This window comes from Molossus molossus, unplaced genomic scaffold (assembly GCF_014108415.1).
Source record: "Molossus molossus isolate mMolMol1 unplaced genomic scaffold, mMolMol1.p scaffold_m16_p_3, whole genome shotgun sequence".
NCBI classification, from domain to species: Eukaryota; Metazoa; Chordata; class Mammalia; order Chiroptera; family Molossidae; genus Molossus; species Molossus molossus.
This window is the reverse complement of record NW_023425366.1, coordinates 130916671-130939966: the sequence shown is the minus strand read 5'-3', so window position 1 is coordinate 130939966 and position 23296 is coordinate 130916671. Positions and strand designations below refer to the sequence as shown.

Here is a 23296-nt window from a genome sequence, read left to right as displayed (position 1 = left end):
CCAATAGATGTAGTTCTCTCACACTGATGTTTCTAGCTCTCTCACCCTTCTTTCTCTCTCTCTCTCGCTCAAAAAAAAAAAAAAAAAAAAATCAATAGAAACATTTTTTAAAAAGCATAAAGGAATACTGAGATGTGTGTGCATATTTAGCTTAGAAAGAAAATGAGGGCCTCAGAGAGGTTAAATATCTCATCTAGACAACCCATATTTGAATGCTAGCATGTCCACTTACCAGTACTGTTTTTGGCAAGTTACTGTTTCCTCATTTATAAAATGGAGATAAAATAATCCTTCCAAGTTAGTATGTGCAAAGCACCCAGAGTGGTGTCCTGGCACGTGGCAAATGCTGTGTTGGTGTTGGCTGTGTTTTTATTTTATGAGGAATAACAGTCGTGGTCTAGGTCTAGAAGTACAAGTCTCAGCAGTGTCCTCTGCCCAAGTTTCATGCTTTCAAAGCGAGGTTCCCTCCACTATTTGTGCTGTCATATAGCCAATACTAAATGCATTAAGCCACCTGTGGCCGTTTATTTTAAAAATGAATACTAAATAAATTAAAAATGGCCTTTTCAGTTACACTAGCCACATTTAAAGTAGCCATATGGCTCATGGTGACTACAGTGGACAACACAGTATAAGACATTTATGTCATTGAGGGACATTCTGCTGGACAATAGTGCACTAAATCAATACCAAGGACATTTCTGAATCTCAAACAACCCCCTTTTTTCTTTTGGTGGAAAGGAGAGAACTAACTTTGTCTCCATATAGGGAAACACTAAAGTATACTTTCTGTGAAGGCAAGTTAGGGTTAAATCTACATCCTAATTAGAATCAAATGACACGGAGTGACCATCCATAGTCAACTAGACATGGATAGATTATCAGGAGTGAGGACTCTCCTTCCTGGAACTAACCCTCCAAATCTACCTTGACCTTTATGCAGAAGAACATTGTGGAAAAAAGAGTCAAATACTTATAAACATACTTACCAGAAACTACAAAATTTGATAGCAAACAAACTTTGCTGACATTTCTTAAACACATAGTTTAGATGCTAAATGCTTTATATGCATTATCTCATTTGGTATCTGCAACACATCTACGAGGTGAGAGCCGTTATTGTATCTCCATTTCATAGTGGGGAACCTGAAGCTCGGCTGGATTTGCTGAAGGTCTCAAGATTAGCAAGTGGAAAAGCTGGGACTCAACCCAAGGTCTGTTTAACTCCAAAGTCTAGGTCCTTAATCATGGCTACTATACTCCGCTAACTGGGTCTCTGACCATGTTAGTTGGCCAAGGTGTGGATTTGTCTCCACTGGTGTCCATTCAACCTCACTCTAAATAACAATCATGAAGAGAAGCCTTACCCCTGAGAGCTATCTCTTGGGGAATAGAAAACTAGAAAAGAATATAGCAGAGACTGAGAGAAGCCACCTCTCAGCATGAGAACTTTAATTCTACCTACATATGGGTCAAGAGGGCAGCTGCAAACAAAAGGACAATAATGAATACCTGGGAAAAAACAGTCTCTTCTTCTCCAAGTAATCATTTAGCCCCTTCTGGATGTCCTCCAACAGACTGTTAGCTTCTTGAAGTTTCTCAGCCATGCGTGGCTGATCTGCTGCCACCAGAGCCCTGGCATCTTTCACCTATGATCCATCAAAAATGCAAGAATCACCATGGGTCTCCCAGATTCTGAGAGTGGTCATTATATGATTGTATGACCAGCACATCAATTAGTGATGCCTTGCCCAGCTCAGTATCTCCCAATCCCACAAAGATGAGTGCTCATAAAACATGACTCTGTTCCTCTGGCCATGGTTGACTGGACCAGGGCTGGGCACCTGAAATCAATCAAGCCAATTATATATATATACATAATTAGTTGAATTATATATTTATTTATTGGAATGTTGGCCTCCTGTTTTTTATTTTTTTTATTAATTAATTTTTGTTACAGATATTTCTCCTGTTCTCACCATTGACACCCTTCTCCTAACCCTACCCCCCCCCCCCCAGCACTGGTGTCTATGTCCATTGGTTATGCTGATATACATAAGTTCTTTGGTTTATCCCTTCCCTCTCCCCTGCCCACCTCCTCTGAGGTTTGTCAGTCTGAACCCTACTTCTATGTTTCTGGGTCTATTTTGTTTATCTGCTTATTTTGTTCATTATATTCCACAACAAAGTGAGAGCATATGATATTTGTTTTTCTCTGACTGGCTTATTTCACTCACCATAATACTCTCCAGGTCCCTCCATGTCACCTCAAAGGATAAGAGATCTTTCTTTCCTACATTTGCATAGTATTCCATTGTATATATGTACCACAGCTTTTTAATTCACTCATGGTGGACACGTGGGCTGTTTCCAGATCTTAGCTATTGTAAATAGCGCTGCTATGAACATGGGGGTACATATATTCTTTCTGATTGGTGTTTCAGGCTTCTTAGGGTATATTACTAGAAGTGGGATCACTGGGTCAAATGGCAATTCAAATTTTAATTTTTTGAGGTAATACCATAGTGTTTTCCATAGTGGTTGCACCAGTCTGCATTCCCACCAGCAGTGTACTAGAGTCTCCTTTTCTCCACACCCTCGCCAACACTTGTTGTTTGATGATTTGTTGATGGCGGCCATTCTGACAGGTGTGAGGTGATACCTCATTGTTGTTCTAATTTGCATCTCTCTGATGATTAGTGATGTTGAGCATTTCTTTATATGTCTCTTAGCCATTTGTATGTCCTGTTTGGAGAAGTGTCTATTTAGTTCCTCTGCCATATTTAAGTCTTTTATCCATTTTGAGTTTATTCTTGTATATGGTGTAAGTTGGTGGTCTAGTTTCATTTTTTTGCATGTAGCTGTCCAATTTTCCCAACACCATTTATTGAAGAAGCTGTCTTGACTCCACTGTATGCTCTTGCCACCTCTGTCAAATATTAATTGAGCATATTGTGTTGGGTCAATTTCTGGGTTCTCTGTTCTGTTCCATTGATCTATATGTCTGTTCTTATGCCAGTATCAGGCAGTTTTGATTACAGTGCTTTGTAGTATAATCTGATATCCGGTATTGTGATCCCTCCTACTTTGTTCTTGTTTTTCAAGATTGCTGTGGCTATTTGGGGTCTTTTTTGGTTCCATATAAACTTTTGGAGTATTTGTTCTAGTTCTGTAAAATATGTCGTTGGTATTTTGATGGAGGTTGCATTAAATCTATAGATTGCTTTGGGTAGTATGGATATTTTAATGATGTCAGTTCTTCCAATCTGTGAATAAGGTATATGCTTCCATGTTTTTATATCTTTTTTCAATGCCTTGTAGTTTTCTGCAAACAGATCCTTTACTTCTTTGGTTAAGTTTACTCCAAGGTATCTTAATTTATTTTGCTGCAATGGTGAATGGGATTGTCCTTTTAGTTTCTCTTTCTGTGAATTCATTATCAGTGTATACAAATGCCATTGATTTCTTATTTTTATTGATTGATTGATTGATTGATTGATTTTACACCCAGAATCTACTCACTACCCATGGGGAGGCCAGCACCACTCTGCTCTTCCCCCTGCGTTGCTTTTCCTGTCTTTAGAAAAAAATTTTTTTCTTTATTGGTTTTTAGAGAAAGAGGAAGGGAGAGGGAAAGAGAGATAGAAATATGGATGAGAGAGAACATCAATTGGTCGCCTCCTGCATGTCCCCAACTGGAGGATCAGGCCTACAACCTGCCCATGTACCCTGACCGGGAGTTGAACTGGCAACCTCTTGGTGCATGGGTTGATGCTCAACCCCTGAGCAGCATAGGCTGAGTGCCATAGATTTCTTGATGTTAATTTTGTATCCTGCTATTTTGACAAATTCATTTAGAAAATCTAGTAGATTTTTGATGGGGTTTTAGGGTTTTCTATGTACAATATCATGCTATTTGAAAATAATGACAGTTTCATTTCCTCCTTTCTTATTTGGATCCCTTTTATTTTTTCTTCTGTCTAATTGTTGTGGCTAAGACTTCCAGTACTATGTTGAATAAAAGTGGTGAAAGTGGTCATCCCTGTCTTGTTGCTGTTCTTAAGGGAAATGCTTTTAGTTTTTGTCCATTGAGTATGATGTTGGCTGTAGGTTTGTCATATATGGTCTTTATTATATTGAGATATAATCCCTCTATTCCCACATTGCTGAGTATTTTTATCAGAAATGGGTGCTAGATTTTGTTGAATAGTTTTTCAGTATCTATTGATATGATCATATGGTTTTTATTTTCATTTTTTTTATGGGTGTATCACATTTATTGACTTGTGATTATTGTACCAGCTTTGCATCCCTGGGATGAATCCCACTTGGTCATGGTGAATAATTTTTTTAATGTATTGCTGGATCCAATTTGCTAATATTTTGTTAAGGAATTTGGGCTCTATCTTCATAAGGGATATTGGCCTAGTTTTCTTTCTTTGTAGTGTCTTTAACTGGTTTTAGAATTAGAATTATGTTGGCTTCATAAAATGAATCTGGAACTCTTCCTTTTTTTTGTATTTTTTTGGAATAGTTTGAGGAGAATGGGTGTTAGTTCTTCTTTGAATGTTCTGTAAAACTCCCCCATGAAGCCATCTGGGCATGGGCTTATGTTTGCTGGGAATTTCTTGATTACATCTTCAATTTCCTTAGTTGTTATTGGTCTGTTCAAAAATTCTATCTCTTTCTGGTTCAGTCTTGGGAGACTAGAAATTTGTCCATTTCACACAGATTGTCCAATTTGTTGCAGTATAATTGCTCGTAGTATTCTTTAACGATCCTTTCTATTTCTACGGTGTTAGTTGCTACTTCTCTTTCATTTCTGTTTTGTTTAGGTCCTTTTTTGTTTGTTTATTTGTTTCTGGGCGAGTCTGGCTAAGGGTCTATCAATCTTGTTTTTCTTTTCAAAGAACCAGTTCTGTGTTTCATTGATCTTTTAAAATTATTATTATTATAATATTTTTTTAGTCTCTAGGTTGTTTATTTCTGCTCTGGCATTTACTATTCCTTTCCTTCTATTTGCTCTGGGTTTTTCTTTTCTTTTTTTCAAGCCTCCCTGAAGATGTATTTCCATTTTTTGTTCAGAGAGAATGGGAGGGAGGGAGAGCTAGAGAGGAAGAGAGAGAGAAACATTGGTGTGAGAGAGACACATTGACTAATTGTTTCCTGCACAACCCCAACTAGGGTCAGGGATGAACTGTAACACAGGTAAGTGCCCTTGACTGGAATTGAACTTGAAACTCATTGGTCGGTGGCTGGCACTCTAACCACTGAGTCAAACTGGTCAGGGCTTGGTTTTTCCTTTTGTTTACTTTCTAGTTCTTTAAGTTGTAGGGTTAGATAATCAATTGGAAATTTTTCTTGTTTCTTCAGGTAGGCCTCAAGTCTCTTTTAATGGATATGAGTATTGCTACTGAGCCTTTTTTCCCTTTCATTTTGCTTGGAAGATTTCTTTCCCATTCCTTCACTTTCAACCTATGTGAGTCTTTTGTTGTGAAGTGGGTCTCTTGTAAACAACATATGTTGAGTCATTCATTCTTACCCATTCAGCTACTCTGTGTCTTTTGATTGGAGTGTTTAATCCATTTGTATTTAAGGTTATTATTAATATGTACTTATTTATTGCCATTTTTGTTTATTGTGGTTATGTTTCTCTTCCTATTTCTTCTACTTATTAGAGCAGTCCTTTTAACATTTCTTGCATTGCTGGATTGGTGCTAATATATTCCCTTAGTGTTTTTTTTTCCTGGGAAGCTTTTTATTTCACCTTCTATTTTGAATGATAGCCTTGCAGGATAGAGTAGTCTTGGACTCAGATCCTTGTTTTTTGTTACCTTGATTACTTCATGCCATTCCCTTCTGGCCTGTAGTGTTTCTGTTGAGAAGTCAGCTGAGAGCCTTATGGGGGTTCCTTTGTAGTTAACCTGTTGCTTATCTCTTGCTGCCTTTAGGATTCTCTCTTTGTCTTTAATTTTTGGCATTTTAATTGGACTCGTATGACTTTTTCTTTCGCCAGGTTAGGGAAGTTTTCTGTCACTATTTCTTCAAATATATTCTGTAACCCTTACTCATTTTCTTCTTCTGGAACTCCTATGATGTGGATGTTATTATGTTTCCTATTGTCCCACAGTTCTGTTAAGCTGTCTTCTTGTTTTTTCTCTTTGGTTTTCTGAATGAGTGATTTTTTCTACCCTGTCTTCTAGTTCACTGAAGCAATCCTCAGCTTCCTCTAATCTGCTGGTTATTCCTTTCAATGTGTTCTTTATTTCTGCTATGTCATTCTTCATTTCTGCTTGGTGGTTTTTCATTTCCAGTTGGTTAATTTTCAATGTTTCTGTATCTTTACTCATGCTGTTGAGGTTCCTCACAATCATTTATCTGAACTCTGCCTCTGATATCATGCTTAATTCCATTTAATTTATTCCTTCTTCTTCAGAATTCTCTTGTTCTTTCATTTGGGATTTGTTTCTTTGTTTCACCATTTGTCTGTCTCAGATGGTTTTGGAGCCTGAGAAATTTTCCCTGTGGGTGTTGGTGTTCTGCTGATTGTGGCTTCCTCTACTGGATTTGGATGAGTGTGGGAGGAACCACATTAAATACCATTGTCACCAGGCTGGTGTGGCTCAGTGGTTGAACATTGACCCACATACCAAGAGGTTGCTGGTTTGATTTCTAGTTAGGGCACATGCCCAGGTTATGGGCCTGATCCCCAGTGCAGGGCATGCAGGATGCAGCCAGTCAATGTTCTCTCTCATTGATGTTTTTGTCTCTCTCTCCCTCTCTTTTCCTCTCTCTCTAAAATCAATAAAGAAAAATATATTAAAAAGAACAAAAACAAAAACACCACTGTCAAGTTTTACACTCCTGGGTTGATTTGTAGGCCAAGCAAGGTTCAGTTATCCTCTAGCTTTTGCCTGCAGGCTATTATTCTCAGTTACCTGATGAGCCTCTGGCTATAGCCCTCAGCTGAATGAAAAGTCCCTCAGCTGTAGAGGATAAAAGGATTTCCAACAGGTGTGGCAATGTCTCTAGCTCTTAATGAGCCTCACTTTGTATTTCTCTGGCCTGGTCTGGTAGTATTAAATTCCTTAGGGAGGGGCTGTTGCTTCTACCTGTGGCTCTGGGAAGGGGCTCTTTGAGCAAGATGTCCACTGTCCCATGAGGGAATGAATCAGCAAAAAACTCCTGGTGTTCTTCCCTCCAGTTCTCTCCTGAGCCAGGAGCCCAGGACTCTCTCCACACAATTCCAATCCAATCTGCTCCCCCTCTGCGGGAGCCCAAGGTGAGTGACTATAACTGATTTAGTGATCTTGCTTTTCAGGGAACTGAGTGCTCTCAGCTGAAACAGCCCTCAGCTCCTGTTCATGGGCTCCTCCCCCCCCCCCACCCCACCCGCTTGCACCTCCACAGTTTCTATCAGGCTTGATTTGTTTTGGTCCTGGGAGATGGTCTGTGTAGCTTCCATTCACTCTACCACCACTTTTCTGACTCCTCAAGCCAATTATATTTTAACTCTGGGATTTTGGAATTCAGATCATGACATTCTGTACTAGTCTGGGCTGGCCCTTTGAAGGAAGGGGCTTTGCTCCTGGGTGAGGGTCATCTTCCAGGATGTGACTGAGGGGCAGAGTGAGCCAGTCAGTGAGAGAGATGGAAGCCAGCATAGGAAGAGTGCTCATGATTTCCCATGGGATTGCTGGGTTCTAGAGCCACTTACACACTCTGCTCTTGAGTCCATGAGACGCTCCCTTGGTCTTTTTGTTTGAGCTACCCTGAGTGTGTGTCGGTTACTTGCAACCAAAAATCTTGGCCGATATGAAGTTGGAGGAAGCAGGATATCATACAAAGTGGCTCTGCTGGCCAAGCAATATCAATGACCACATATCTGTCTCCTACAGACAACCAGGGCACATACATTCCCTTGAGACAAATTCTCTATAAATGCAGCCAAATTTGAGCACACTTGACTTCAAAAAGGAAAAAAAATATCACCTTTTAATAGGTAGCCCAGAAGCCTTACACACCCAGTGAATTCACACTTTAAGGCCTATTTCCAATGTCGCCCTCTTACCAAATCATTTTTCTGTGCTCTAAAATCGTTGTAAGTCTGTCTGTTCACAAAACAGTGAATTCTGTGAAGGCAGACACTGTATTCTTGTCATCTTCAAGTGTACTCCTAGTACCATGCCTGGGCCATCGCAGGTACTGAATAAACGTTTGTTAAATACCTACGTAACTGAATATGGGCAATCATTTGAATTCTGAAAGGATTCTCCATCTGTGAAAGCTCTACTGCTTTGCCCTGCAATACACCGTCTTCCACTAGAACGACAGTTAATTTACAAAAAACATCCGTACTTACCTCTGGAGAGGTGGGGTTTCATGGGCTTCCACTTCCTATATTACATATACCCGTGTTTGAATTTTCACTTGTAATTTTTGAAGTTGGAAGAAATATACAACAATATCAAATTTGCAAAAATCTAGTTTACCTACAAGTTTTAAGGGGCATGGATATAATGTACAATGGAGAAGAGCAGTATGGCATCCCACGTTCCTGCAGGTGACGTGTCCGGGAGGGAGATGCTTACCGCTTGGGACATGAGTGATTTCCAGTAACCATCTACGATGGCAAATTTCCTGCCCTCTTCTGGCATCTGGGCTATGATGTCCTCTGAACTGAAGATCGGTTCCAGGTACAGCCAGGTGGCTTGGCACTTCAACCAGGTGTCCAAAATGTCCTGCACACGGACCAGCTTTTCTTCCCACTTCTGCAAATTTAGCATTTTATATCTGAATTATTAAACTTGCCACTCTGCATCACACGCCTATTTATTCACTCATCCCCTTGTTTAACAAACACTATGAGTGCCCTCCGTGTTCTGCTCACTGTTCTAGGCAATGAATGGAACAGGTGGTCATGGAGCTGCATTCTGGTGGAATAATCATAAGTACAATAATAATTATTATTATATATAATTATCATTTCTATAACAAGTGATGGGCTGAGTGCTGTATGTATGTGAAACCAATTTGATCCAATAGTCTTATGATGGAAATATTATTACACAACACACTTCACAAACGCAGAAGCCGAGACAGCAGTGTAAGTAACCTGCCCAAGGTTAGCTAGTAGTTGTCGAAGCCAGAGTGTGAGCACAGGCAGTCTGGCTCGAGACTCTGTGCCCTCAGCCAATGCCACTTCCACAAACAATGACAAAGCATGGCCAAGTCCCTACCCTCAAGTAGTTTACCTTCTAGATTACTCTAACCCAGATGATAGTCACATACTTTCCATATGTGTGTGTGTGTGTGTGTGTGTGTGTGTGTGTATATTTTTATCATCACCCAACAACCTTTTTTTCCCCCGCATTTTATCCTCAGATAGAGCAGGAGGGAGAGAGAGAGGAAGAGAGAGAGAGAAACATTGTTGCGAGAGAGACACATAGAGTGGTTGCCACCCACACGACCCCAACTGGGGCTGGGAACGCACCGCAACTGAGGTACATGCCCTTAGCGGAAACCGAACCCGGGTCTCTCTGGTCAGCGGGCCGATACTCTAACTGCTGAGCCAAACTGGCCAGGGCTCCAAATACATTTTCACTTGGTTCACTCAAAGCATCTCGTATTTTCTTTCTGCAGACTTGCAAAGGCTCAGCACACAATATGCTTATTTGGATGGTTATTTGCTTTTAGTCTTGTGTTACTTTTTTTTCCAGTCAGGAGACAATGTGTTTTTTTTGTTTGTTTGTTAAAAGAATGTAAAAACCTGTTCCTCCTTGGAGAAACCAAGAGCTGCCTGGATGCCACACAACACCCCGCCCTGTCCCTCTTACCCTGCATTCTGCTTCTATTGGTTTGATGAATGGGGAGCCGCACATGGTCTGGGTCTTTATCACATGATCATCAAGGAGCAGCTGAATGTCATCGACTGCACACAAGATGCTTGTGTCCTACAAATAAACACACCTCACCCTGTCAGAATCGCAATTCTCCCCCCTTTTCGTGCTGACACCCCAAAACCGTAGAGGTCAGATCTCCACCCCAGTGGGACAGAAATCTGTGTCTTACAGGGGATGGGATTTCTATTTTCTTCCTTGACAATGTTCCTAAAGACACATATTTTCCACTTCCTTTGCGGAAATCCAACACGGCCTAAGTCCAGAGCTGCAAGGGGTGTCTGTTGTGGGGAGGACGAGCTCTGCCCTTCCCTGTGTTCCTACTTCCTGTCCACTCGCTCTCCCTCAGGCAGGAGCAGCTGCCAGTGTGACCAGCAGGGCCTGGACCCGTGGTTCTCCAACTACGTGCTGAGGTGCCCAGGGCACTGCGGCAAAGTCACAGTAAATAACTGTGGTTATTTACCATTTTTATTTATTTTTTCTCTACTGATTTTAGAGAGAGAGGAAGGGAGAGGGAGAGATAGACAGAATCATCATGAGAGAGAACATAGACTGGCCGCTTCCTGCGTGACCCCACCGAGGATCGGGCCCACAACCTGGGCATGTGCCCTGACCGGGAATCGAACTGGTGACCTCTTGGTGTAGGGTCGATGCTCAACCACTGAGGCACACCGGCCAGGCAATAATTGTGGTTACTTAAAAGTAAATACAAATGTGTTTCCTTCCATTTATATGTATTTTTTTCAAACAGCTTTTAAGGTGACAGGACACAAGTACTTGTGGTCTGAACCTACTCCAGAAACAAAGCTGTGAACTCTGCTTTGTCTAGGGAGGTGAACAATGAAAAAAGTACTAGACACAAACGGAGACATGAACCTGGAAAGTTTGGGACCCTCTGCCAATACCTGTACGGGGCCATACTTTGCTGCTAGGTGAGGTTGCTGTGACTCAGAGGTCAGCCTGTGCACGAGGCTTTCCCTCGAGGCCACCGCGGCAAGCAGGCTGACGAGGTCTGACCCCTGCGGCAGGCCTGGTCTTTCTCACTCTGGTCCTTCAGGCCTAGCTGGGTGCTTTGCTCGTCTACCTACTAGCAGCTCTGCACTTTAAGGAAGTGGAGCCTTGACTCCCTTTTGCTGTTGATCCTCGTCTGTAGTCACATTGGTCACAAACTGAAGACTGGCTGAGAGTGACTCGCTGTGACTCCCAGGTGCCCTAACTGGAGTCCTCGTCTGCGCCCACAGCCTCTAGGAGCCACGCCCAGTCAGACAGTGCGGCGCCGACCTGCTGGCCCAGGGCCTGGCCTGCTGGAAGGGCCGGTGCCCCCCCCACTGCGCATCTGCAGCTCTCATCCAAGGGAAACCGAGGCCGTGTGCCTGTGGGACCGAAGGCGGAGAGTCACATGCAGCCCTGGGGAGGGGCTACGAGAGCCTGTGGGTTTAGTTCTCAGTCCACACTGTACCTTAGAAAGACCAGGGAGCCTTACAAATGCAGATGCACAGGCATTTCAGGGGTGAAGAACTGAGGAAGAATCAGTTGGGATTTTTTTTTGAGAAGCACTAGGTATTGTTTACCCCAGGTTTGCTTCTGAGGGGTCTGGGCAGCCTTCCCTGGAGATGCTGCTTCAGGAGCTGGCTCAGCTCCTTTGCTCTGAGAAAGCTTGTTGCTCCGAATCAAAAGGCATTTCTCCTTACACAATGCAATCAAAAACAAAAAAGAAACAGGAAAAAGAAGTGCATCCCTCCAGTAGTGCCCAGAGGGAGGCAGCCGCAGGCAACAATGTAACGCCCAGCACCATGGGTACAGTCAACAACAGTGTATTAAAGCCTTCCAAGTGCTAGGAGACTCGATCATAATTGCTCCCACCACAAAAGGAAATGATCACTATGTGACATAACAGAGGTGTTAGGTGATACTAGTAGGGTGGCCATCATATTGCAATAGACAAACGTATCAAATCCACACACTGTCCACCCTGACTTATATAAATGCTGTGTGTCAATCATGTGAGTTCTGTTGCAATTCTGAATGGATTCCTCGGTCACCTACTACACAATAAACTGGAGCCAGACAGTGGGACTGAGACTCACCGTGTCTCTGTACTTGGCGAAGTTGAATGTCATGTTCACCCAGTCTAACTTCATTTTCTCCAAATTTTTCTCCAGAGAGTATTCCTTACTGGCGGCTGCTCCGATGGGCTCCAGTCTAAAAGGAGAACAGAGTGATGGCCATGTCAGGGGCAATGCAGACAGGCAAGGGGGAATTTCAGCTCAGTCTTAAGAGAAGCCTTTATTTTTTTAGCCTCACCCGAGGACATTTCTGCATCTATCCTCAGATAGAGCAGGAGGGAGGAAGAGAGAGAGAGAAACATCGACGTGAGAGAGACACATCGAGTGGTCGCCACCGACACAACCCCAACTGGGACTGGGGACAAACTGCAACTGAGGTACGTGCCCTTAGTGGGAACAAACCTGGGTCTCTCTGGTCCGCGGGCCGGCACTCTAACTGCTGAGCCAAACCGGCCAGGGCAAGAGAAGCCTTTAAAAAACCCTTAATTTTACTAAAATCCCACTCTAAGATTTGCCAGCTGTCTCCAGTGTTTTACAGGGTTATTTACCCGTGACACCGGGGCACTGTGGGCTGTGTTATGGGCTGAATTGTGTCCCCCTAAAAATCCTGTGTTGGGCTCCTAGCCCCCAGGACTTCCGAATGTGCGGTCCTTGTTTGGGTAGAGGGTCTTCAACGAGCAGTTAGGTGGACATGAGGTTATCAGGGTGGGTCCTACTCCAGTGTGACTGGTGTCCTTACAAGAAGAGATTAGAACAGACACACCCAGAGGGAAGACCTTGTGAACTGAAGACAGGAAGAAGGTGGCCCTCTGTAAGCCAAGGAGAGAGGCCTCAGAAGAAACGAGTCTGGCAACACTTTGATCTGGGCTTCCAGCCCCCAGGACTAAGAAATCAGCTTCTGCTGTGAGCCGCCCAGCCTTGGCGCGTGTTGCAGCAGCCGAGCTGACATGACTGACATGGGTCGTCTGTGCTGTGTGGTGGGCCGTCCTGAGCACTGTGGGTGTTTAGCACGTCCCTGGCCTAATTTACCAGATGCCAACAGCAGACCCCCGCCCCACTCTCTGCCAGGCGTGGCCATAAAACACGTCTCCAGATGTTGCCAAATGTCCCCTGGGGGTGGAAAACTATCCCCAGCTGAGAACCACTGTTTTAAGGCCACTAACACAAGAACCCCTTCTTTCCAATTTTGTCTACTTCTTCTTATTCCTTATTTACTGCAGAATTACTATTCTTCCTTCTTACTCAGATCTGATAATGTCTGTTAACTTGTGATGGCTTTTGCTCTGTTTCCTGTCCCAACCTTAAAACAAACAAAACACCTGCTATTGTCCTGATGTGCTGGGGCCACCCAGCTACAGCCCTCTGTCCCAGGAGAGGGAGGAGGGAGGAGGAGAGGAGGAGAGGAGGAACTCCGGTCTGGGTCCTAAACCCCGACGTGGTTGGAGAACTGGGAGCCACGTCCTTGGAAGGAGAAGGAAGTACTGTCTGCCTCGGCAGGGGCTCCCGTTCCATGCTGGGCTGCAGAAGAGAGCGTATGGTCTTGTTTCCAGCCCAGCACACTGAAGCCCAGAGGAGACACGTGACATGTCCAAAAGCACCCACAGCCAGGCAGTGCCTGCACCTGGTCCAGACACCAGTTCCTCTGACTCCTGACCTGGTGTTTCCTCCTGACAATGGGTGTCTTCACCCGGTCGGAAGGAGCAATGGAATCGTTCGTGTGGTCGGCCCCATGGGGCAACTCAACAGCCGAGAACCCTCCTGTAGCCTCATCCAGGAGACAGATGGCGGAGATAATGCTCAACAATGATGATCAGGGCCTCAGCAGCACAGCCATCACCCTAAATGTGGCCTTCTTGGGAGACAGCCAAAATGAGTGTACGTACAGGGGATGATTAATAAAGGCAGGTGCCAACCCGGGTGAGGACGAGGTGCAGAGGCTGGCTGTGTGGCCACCCTGAAAGGCCACAGGTTCCCATCTGTCCATATAAGGGGTTGCTGGTGTATTTAAATAAGATAAAATGCTTGCAACGCACCTGATGACTTTTAATTATGGAAATAATTGCACAAGGAAGGGATTAATCAGCTGGAGGCTCTGTAATAAATCTGGCAAATACAGTGACCAAGAGTCACCTCACAGGTGATGGATCATAAATTCCTACCTGGGCAGGTCATGGTGGGTGGTCCTGCCCCAGGCCTCTAACTTCCGCAGTGAAAGGTCTACCTTTGCCTTAAACAAGCCCTGTCCATTGTCTCTGTGCACCCAGGTGAGCACACCTGTGAAATGCCTCTTTTCAGACCCCTCAAGTGAAACCACTCTCCAGACAGCACATAATCTGAACTGTCCTGTAACCCGACCCCACCTTGCTTTCTCCCCTCCGTACACTCTCCCCAGCTCCCTTCATCCCAAATGCACAAAGGCAGCTGCACACTGACTTCCGGGAAGCATTTCTCCGTTGTCGGGATGGCGCTCCCAGGCAGAGCCTCTGCTTGGCTCCAGTAAACTCATAATAAACTCTTACACTGACAGTGGACAGTGGACAACGGAGCATCCAGGTGGCAGAGATCTGGGGGCCTGGGAGCACTTTAGATTGGATAGCTGCATGTGGGGAAAGGTCCCCAAACCCCAGCATCAGAATTGCCTGGAGCCCTGCCCAGTCCAAATATAACGAGAACCACGTGTCACCTTACAGTTTCTAGTAGCCATATTTTTAAAAAGCAAAAGGAAACAAGTAAGATTAATTTTAATAATGTATTTCCTTTAACTCAGTATGTCTAAATATCTAACACATGTCCATATTAAAATTTACTACGTATTTTGCTCGTGTTTTTCTGAGTGAGTCCGCCATGCAGCCTGCGTGACACTTCCAGCACACCTAATTCAGAATCGCTGCATTTCGGGGGCTCGGTAGCTACATGTGGCTCGTGGCCCCCCCCGTGGCCAGTGCAGACCTGGACTGGTGAGAACACAGACTGCAGGGCTCACCCCAGGACTTCTCTTCAGCAGATTTGGGGGGCCCAAGATGTGCATTTCTAACAAGTTCCCAGGCGAATCCATGCAGCTGGTCTGGGGCTACATTCTGAGAAGCACGCGTGCAGAGTCAGACCTCAGCCCAGCGGCTTAGCGGTCTGCTGCAGTCCGGGCAGGTAGCCTCTCCCACCCCTCCCCCGAAGGATGCGTAGAAACAAACAGGGTCCCGAGAATCTCTGTCCTGAAACAGCAGTTCACATAGTTCACGTTCTCTAAACCCTGGGCGCCTGGAGGGGGGTGAGCAGGTGAAGACATCTCTCACACACCGCGTTCCACGAATTTTAGAGGGCAGACAGCCACTTCTCTTTGTTGTGGTTTAAAAAATTTTTTTTTCTTTATTGATTTTTAGAGGAAGGGAGAGGGAGAGAGAGAGAGAAACATCGATGAGAGAGAATATCGACTGGCCGCCTCCTGCAGGCCCCTCCTGGGATCAGGCCCACACCTGGGCATGTGCCCTGATGGGAAATCAACCTGGTGACCTCTTGGTGCAGGGGTCTTGCTCAACCACTGAGCCACACTGGCCTCACTGTTGTGGTTTTTGTTTAAAGAGGAGGAAACTGAGGCCCAGAAAGGTCAAACGGTTGCACCCAAAGTCGCTGAGAGAGAGCTGGGCATGGAGCTCTGGGTCAAAGAACTTTTAAAAATAAATTCCTCTTTGAAGTAAAATTTCTGATTCAATTTCTAGCCAATAAAATGAAGGCTTTTCTTGTGGTCAGTTACCCGAAGGGGAGGCCACTGAAAACTCTACGGTTACATGAAATCAGAAGGAGGGAGCCAGCCTGCTATGAGGCCAGTGCTCTTGAGACAGGCCAGTGAGCCAGGACAAGTGGGACAGGGAGACAGAGACAGGCAGTTAAACAGCAGCCACCTGGTAAACCCCGCCTTCCCTAAACGGGGACACTCAAGAGTAAATGCTTTGCTTCTCCTCCCCAACCAGAGGGTAAATAGCTTAGATCACCTGCTCAGGGAGACAGACAGCAGAAATCAAATTAGTGTCATTTGCCAACCACACCCAAGGACAGATGCAGTTAAGGGAATAAATCTCATTTTTGGCCTGGCCGGTGTGGCTCAGTGGTTGAGTGTCGACCCATGCACCAAGAAGTCGCCAGTTTGATTCCTAGTCAAGAAACATGCCCAGGATGTGGCTGATAATTCTATCTCTCTCTCCTCCCTTCTTCTCTCTCTAAAATCAATAAAGAGGGTTCCGGATGGAAGATGGCAGCGGGCAGGACCGGAGGGAGGGTGAGCGTGTGAGAGAGTGAGCGAGTGTGTGAGAGAGTGTGAGTAGACGTGAAGGTGGATGACCAAACCCCAGCAGTGCAGAGACACATAGCAGAAGGTTCCTGTGCTGTGGATGGAGCAGCTGGCTACCTTGGTAAGTGGCTCTTCAGGGCACTTCTCCCTGTGCTGTGGGGAGGTCCCACAATTTTGGAAGATCCCAGGTCTTCCCTGAGAGGAGGCAGTGGGAGCAGCTGGGGCCCAGCAACCTGAGCCACAAGCGTACCTGGCACCATCAGACCAGTGGACACTCTGTGTCAACACAGGCCAGTGCACAGTAGTGGAGCTGCCAAGGTGCCGGTCGCGGAAGTCGCAGATGGCCGGGAGCCCAGCACTGTCCCCCATAGAAGAAGCCCAATCAGAGTTGAGATATACCCCCAGCAAAAGAGGCTGGGGAGCAGACATCCATCCCCAGGCAACAGAAGCACAGACCAGCAGCTGAGACCAATCCCCAAAACCTACAGCAAAAGCTGAGCAGGAGTTGAGCCCCATGGTGCAGCAGCACTCCCCAGCAACCAGCGGCAGGACCTAGGGCTCCACAGAGGCCTGTGCTGTCCAGTAGCACAAGAGCAATGGGAAGCCTGAGACCAAGAGAGACTGGTGCAATCCAGCTGCCAGCCTGCAGGACCTGCAGGGTGCAGGGGCACCAGAGAGGCCTGTGCAACCCAGCAGGGACTGTGCAATCCAGTTACCCATGGGACTGCAGGGTGCTGAAGCAGCAGAGAAGCCTGTGTGACCCAGCAGGGACTGTGCAATCCAGTTACCCATGGGACCTGCAGGGTGCTGAAGCAGCAGAGAAGCCTGTGCGACCCAGCAGGGACCGTGCAATCCAGTTACCCATGGGACCTGCAGGGTGCTGAAGCAGCAGAGAAGCCTGTGTGACCCAGCAGCCCATAACATAGGCATAGAGCCGGGTCCCCAAAGGGACTGTGTGATCCAGTTACCCATGAGACCTGCAGTGTGCGGGGGCACCAGAAAGGCCTGTGCGACCCAGCTGCACACAAAATAGGCTTAGAGGATGTGAAAATGGAGGCGGAGTGAATAGAAGATACACAAACGATCTCCCAGGACCAAATGGGAATTACAACTAAAATAAAGACAAATCCTCAGAAGAAAGCAACAGAAAAACAGCAGGACAGGACCATATAACCAGGGACACTGGTAGGATCTGCAGAGGTGCAAGATGGTGGTGGTCTGGGAGCCCACAGACAGCAGCAGTCTTAGCTGTGTGCAGCACTCTTGGGGAATAAAGACCAAGCCCGCTCCACAACACAGAGAGCTGGGACAAAGCGCTAAAATAGCCACAGCCACTCACCTAGGGGTTATGGAAGAGGGAGGGCAGGCTCAGCTGAAAATCTGTGGGGACACCTGGGATTTGGAGGGCACTTAGAGTTTTAGCCGAGTTGTGGCCACAAAGGACGGTGTCCAGTGTGCTCCTTCCCTGAGCTGTGGGGAAAAGCAGCAATGCCCCACCTCGGAGATTCAGCCTTTCCCAGGTGAGGCAAAGAAATGCAAATTGAGGCTCAATAATAACCAGCATCAATCCCACCCTCTGGAAATCCTCTTATGCAGAACACCAGGGCTACATTCAAGGTACTGAGTAACTGAGACTACTAGCCACCAGGCAAAAGCTAGAGGATAACTGAATCTTTTCTGTGCTTGCAAATCTACCCAGGAAAGTAAGACGTGACAGTGGTGTTTAACATGGGCCCACCCAGGATCATCCAACCCCAGAAGAGGGAGCCACAAACAGCAGAACACTAACACCCACAAGGAAAATTGGGCAGGCTCCAAAACCCATCGAGATGGCCAAAATGGTGAAACAAAGAAGCAAATCCCAGATGAAAAAACAAGAGAATTCTATCAAAGATGAGATCAATGAAATGCAGCTAAGCAAATTATCAGAGGTATAGTTCAAAGCCATGATCTTGAGGAAGCTCAGCAGCATGAGTAAGGACATCGGCACCATGAGTAAAGATATAGAAACATTGAAAACCAACCAAGTGGAAATGAAGAATGACATAGCAGAAATTAAGAACACATTGGAAGGACTAACCAGCAGAGTAGAGGAAGCTGAGGACCGGATCAGTGAATTAGAAGGCAGTGTAGAAAAAATCAATCAATCAGAAAACCAAAAGGAAAAAACAATTACAAAACAGGAAGATACTTTAAGAGAACTGTGGTACAACTGGAAACGTAATAACATTCACATCATAGAAGTCACCGAAGAGGAAGAAAATGGGCAAGGGTTACAGAATATATTTGAAGAAATAGTGACAGAAAACTTCCCTAACCAGGTGAAAGAAAAAGGCATTCAAGTTTAAGAAGCACACAGAGCCCCAAGTAAGAAGAGCTCAAACAGGCCCACACCAAGACACATAATAATTAAAATGCCAAAACTTAAACACAAAGAGAGAATCCTAAAGGCAGCAAGAGATAAGCAACAAGTTACCTACAAAGGAAACCTCATAAGGCTCTCAGCTGACTTCTCAACAGAAACACTACAGGCCACAAGGGAGTGGCATGAAGTAATCAAGGTCATGAAAAACAAGGATCTGAATCCAAGACTACTCTATTCGGCAAGGCTATCATTCAAAATAGAAGGTCAAATAAAGAGCTTCCCAAACAAAAAAAAAAGGCTAAGGGGATATATTAACACCAAACCAGCACTGCAAGATGTGCTAAAAGGACTGCTGTAATTAGTAGAAGAAAGAGGAAGAAAAATAGAACCACACTAAACAAAAATGGCAATAAATAAGTACATATCACCTTAAATGTGAATAATTTGAATGTTCTGATAAAAAGACACAACATAGCAGGCTGGATAAGAGAGCATGACTCACATTTATATTGTTTATAAGAGACCCACCACACAACAAAAGACTCACATAGGTTGAAAGTGAAGTAATGGAAAAAATCTTTCAGGCAAATGGAAACCAAAAAAAGCTGGTGTAGCAATACTCATATCTATTAAAGTTTATTTCAAAATGAAGGCCATAACTAGAGACAAGGAAGGCCACTACATAATATTGAAAGGATCTATCCAACAGGAAGATATAACCTTGGTAAACATATATGTACCCAATATTGGAGCACAAACATATGATAAAAATCTTTTGGAGGACTTCAAAAAAAAGAAATCAACAGCAATACAATCATAGCAGGGGACATCAATACCCCGCTGACATCACTGGATAGATCTTCTAGACAAAAAATTAACAAGGAAACACCGACTCTAAATGAAGTTGTTTACAAGAGACTCTAAACAGAATTCACATTCTTCTCAAGTGCACATGGGACATTCTTAAAGATAGACCACATGTTAGGGCACAAACTAAGTCTCTACAAGTTCAAGAAGCTTGAAATCATATCAAGCATCTTCTCAGATCACAATGGCATGAATCGAGAAATCAATTGCAACAAGAACACGCAAAGACATTTGAACACATGGAGGCGAAATAGCATGTTATTGAACAATGAATGGGTTACCATGGAGATCAAAGAAGAAATTAAATAATTCCTGAAAACCAATGAGAATGAACACACAACAACACAAAATCTATGGGACGCAGTGAAAGCAGTTGAGAGGGAAGTTCATAGCACTACAGGCCTACCTCAAGAAGCAAGAAAAATTTCTAATAGACTATCTAACCTTACTACTTACAGAACTAGAAAGCAAACAAAAAGAAAACCGCAGAGCAAGTAGAAGAAAGGAAATGGTAAAGATCAGAGCAGAAATAATGACTTGGAGACCAAAAAAACAATTCAAAGATCAATGAAACAGAGCTGATTCTTTGAAAAGATAAACAAGATTGATGTACCCTTGGCTAGACTCACCAAGAAACAAAGAGAGAGAACCCAAATACACAAAATCAGAAATGAAAGAGGAGAAGTAACAATTGATCCCACAGAAATACAAAGGATTGTTAACAAATATTATGAACAATTATATGGCAACAAATTTGACAATCTAAGCTAAAGAGACACATTTCTAGAAACACATAGTCTCTCAAAACTGGACTGGGAAGAGATAGAAAACTTGAACAGACCAATAACAACAAAAGAAATTGAAGATGTAATCAAGACTCTCCCAGCAAACAAAAGCCCAGGCCCAGATGGCTTCACAGGGGATTTTACCGAACATTCAAAGAAGACTAACACCCATTCTCCTCAAACTATTTCAAAAAATCCAAGAAGAAGGAAGACTTCCAAACTCATTTTATGAGGCCAGCATAATTCTAATTCCAAAACCAGAAAAAGACACTACAGAAAGAAAACTACAGACCAATATGCCTGATGAACATAGATGCCAAAATCCTGTACAAAATACTAGCAAATCAAATCCACTAATACATCAAAAAATTATTCACCATGACCATGTGGGATTAATCCCAGGGATGCATGGCTGGCAAAATATTTGCAAATCAATAAATTTGATACACCACATAAACAAAATGAAAGATAAAAATCATATGATCCTATCAATAGACATTGAAAAAGCATTCGACAAAATCCAGCATCCATTTTTGATAAAAACGCTCAGCAATGTGGGAATAGAGGTTTCATATCTCGACATAATAAAGGCCATATATAAAAGACCTACAGCCAACATCATACTCAAAGTGCAAAAATTAAAAGCATTTCCCTTAAGAAAAGGAAAAGACAAGGATGTCCACTTTCATCACTCTTATTTAACATAGTACTGAAGACTTAGCCACAGCAATCAGACAGGAAGAAAAATTAAAGGGATCCAAATGGGAAAGAAGGAAGTGAAACTGTCATTATTCGTAGATGACATGATACTATATGTAGAAAACCTCAAAGACTCCATCAAAAATTTACTAGACTTAATAAATGAATTTGGCAAGGTAGCAAGATACAAAATTAACATCAAGAAATCAATGGCATTCTTATAAACCAATGATGAACTCACAGAAACTAAAAAAAACAATCCCATTTACCATTGCAGCAAAAAATTAAGATACCTAGGAATAAACTTAACCAAATAAATAAAGGACTTATTCGCAGAAAACTACAGGTCATTGAAAAAAGAAATAGAGGAAGATATAAAAAAGTGGAAGCACATACTTGTTCATGGATTGGAAGAATTAACATCATTAAAATGTCCATACTACCCAAAACAATCTATAGATTCTATGCAATCCCCATCCAAATACCAACGGCATACTTCACAGAATTAGAACAAATACTTCAAAAGTTCATATGGAACCAAAAACGACCTCAAATAGCCATAGCAATCTTGAAAAGGAAGAACAAAGTTGGAGGGATCACATTGTCAGATTTCAGGTTATACTACAAAGTTACTGTAATCAAAACAGCCTGGTACTGGCACAAAAACAGGCATATAAACCAGTGGAACAGAACAGAGAACCCAGAAATGGACCCAAGACAATATGCTCAATTAATATTTGACAAAGGTGGCAAGAGCATACAGTGGAGTAAAGACAGCCTCTTTAATAAATGGTGCTGGGAGAATTGGACAGCTACATGCAAAAAAATGAAACTAGACCATCAACTTTACACCCTACACGAGAAAAAACTCAAAATGGATAAAAGACTTAAATGTGATCATGAATCCATAAAAATTCTAGAAGAAACTGTAGGAAACAAAATTTCAGACATCATACGCAGCAGAATTTTCACTGATACATCACCTCAGGCAATAGAAACAAAGGAGAATATGAACACATGGGACTACATCAAACTCAAAAGCTTCTGCACAGCAAAAGATTCAATCATCAAAATGGAAAGGCTACCCACTGTATGGGAGAGCATAATTGCCAATGATATATTAGATAAGGGGTTCATTTCCAATATATATAGAGTGCTCATACAACTCAACAAAAGGAAGATAAAGAACCCAATTAAAAATGGGCAGAGAAACTAAATAGACACCTCTCCAAACAGGACATATAAATGGCTAAGAGACATATGAAGAAATGCTCAACATCACTAATCATCAGAGAGATGCAAATTAAAACAACAATGAGGTATCACCTCACACCTGTCAGAATGGCCACCATCAACAAATCATCAAACAACAAGTGTTGGCAAGGGTGTGAAGAAAAGGGGACTCCAGTACACTGCTGGTGGGAATGCAGACTGGTGCAGCCACTATGAAAAACAATATGGTGTTACCTCAAAAAATTAAAAATTGAACTTCCATTTGACCCAGTGATCCCACTTCTAGGAATATACCCTAAGAAGCCTGAAACACCAATCAGGAAGAATATATGTACCCCCATGTTTGTAGCAGCACTGTTTACAATCGCTAAGATCTGGAAAGAGCACAAGTGTCCATCAGTAGACAAATGGATAAAAAAGCAGTGGTACATATACACAATGGAGTACTATACAGCTGTATAAAGAAAGATCTCTTATCCTTTGAGACGACATGGAGGGACCTGGAAAGTATCATCCTAAGTGAAATAAGCCAAACAGAGAAAGACAAGTATCATATGATCTCACTTATTTGTGGAATATAATGAACATAACAGTCTGAGGAATGAGGTAGTCCCAGAGATGTGGAAGTGGGGTACAGGCTGACAAACCCCAGAAGGGAGTCGTGGGGGAGAGATGAACCATAGAACTTACATCCATGTATGCATGAACAATGGACGGGGACAACAAAGCTGGGGAAGGGGAAAATTAGTTGTGGAAAATGGAGAAACATCTGTAAAAAAATTAATTAATTAATAAAAAAATAAAAATCAATAAAGAAAAAAATTAAATCTCATTTTGGTACATTAGCATAAAGCTGATGAATGTTCTATTGATATCCTCCCCTAAGCCCTCCCCTAAATGCCCAGCCTTTAAAATACCTCAAGACAGAGAGGTTCCAGTCCTCCTGCTTCCTCTCAGGAGCACGCCCCTGCCCCCCTTTGCCCTTCTTCCCCCACAGGCAGCAGCTCCTAGACTCTAAGGGACCCCTGAGGCTTGCAACCAGGGCAGCAATGGGCAGTGACAGTTCATCCAGGCAAATCCCCGAACCTGTCCCCAAGGCC

The 23296-nt window shown here is 43.6% G+C and overlaps 1 protein-coding gene across 1 annotated transcript in view; it reads right to left on the bottom strand.

Annotated features, from left to right (window-relative positions):
• The window catches only part of DNAH3 (dynein axonemal heavy chain 3), a 229454-nt gene that overhangs the window by 126728 nt on the left and 79430 nt on the right, over window positions 1-23296 (bottom strand). Inside the window, exons 20-23 of the mRNA XM_036279927.1 lie at window positions 11987-12101; window positions 9837-9953; window positions 8592-8771; window positions 1513-1649 (exon numbers count right to left, since the gene is read on the bottom strand). Of these exons, the coding sequence (XP_036135820.1) occupies window positions 1513-1649; window positions 8592-8771; window positions 9837-9953; window positions 11987-12101 (549 nt within the window). The remainder of the gene's footprint in view (window positions 1-1512; window positions 1650-8591; window positions 8772-9836; window positions 9954-11986; window positions 12102-23296) is intronic.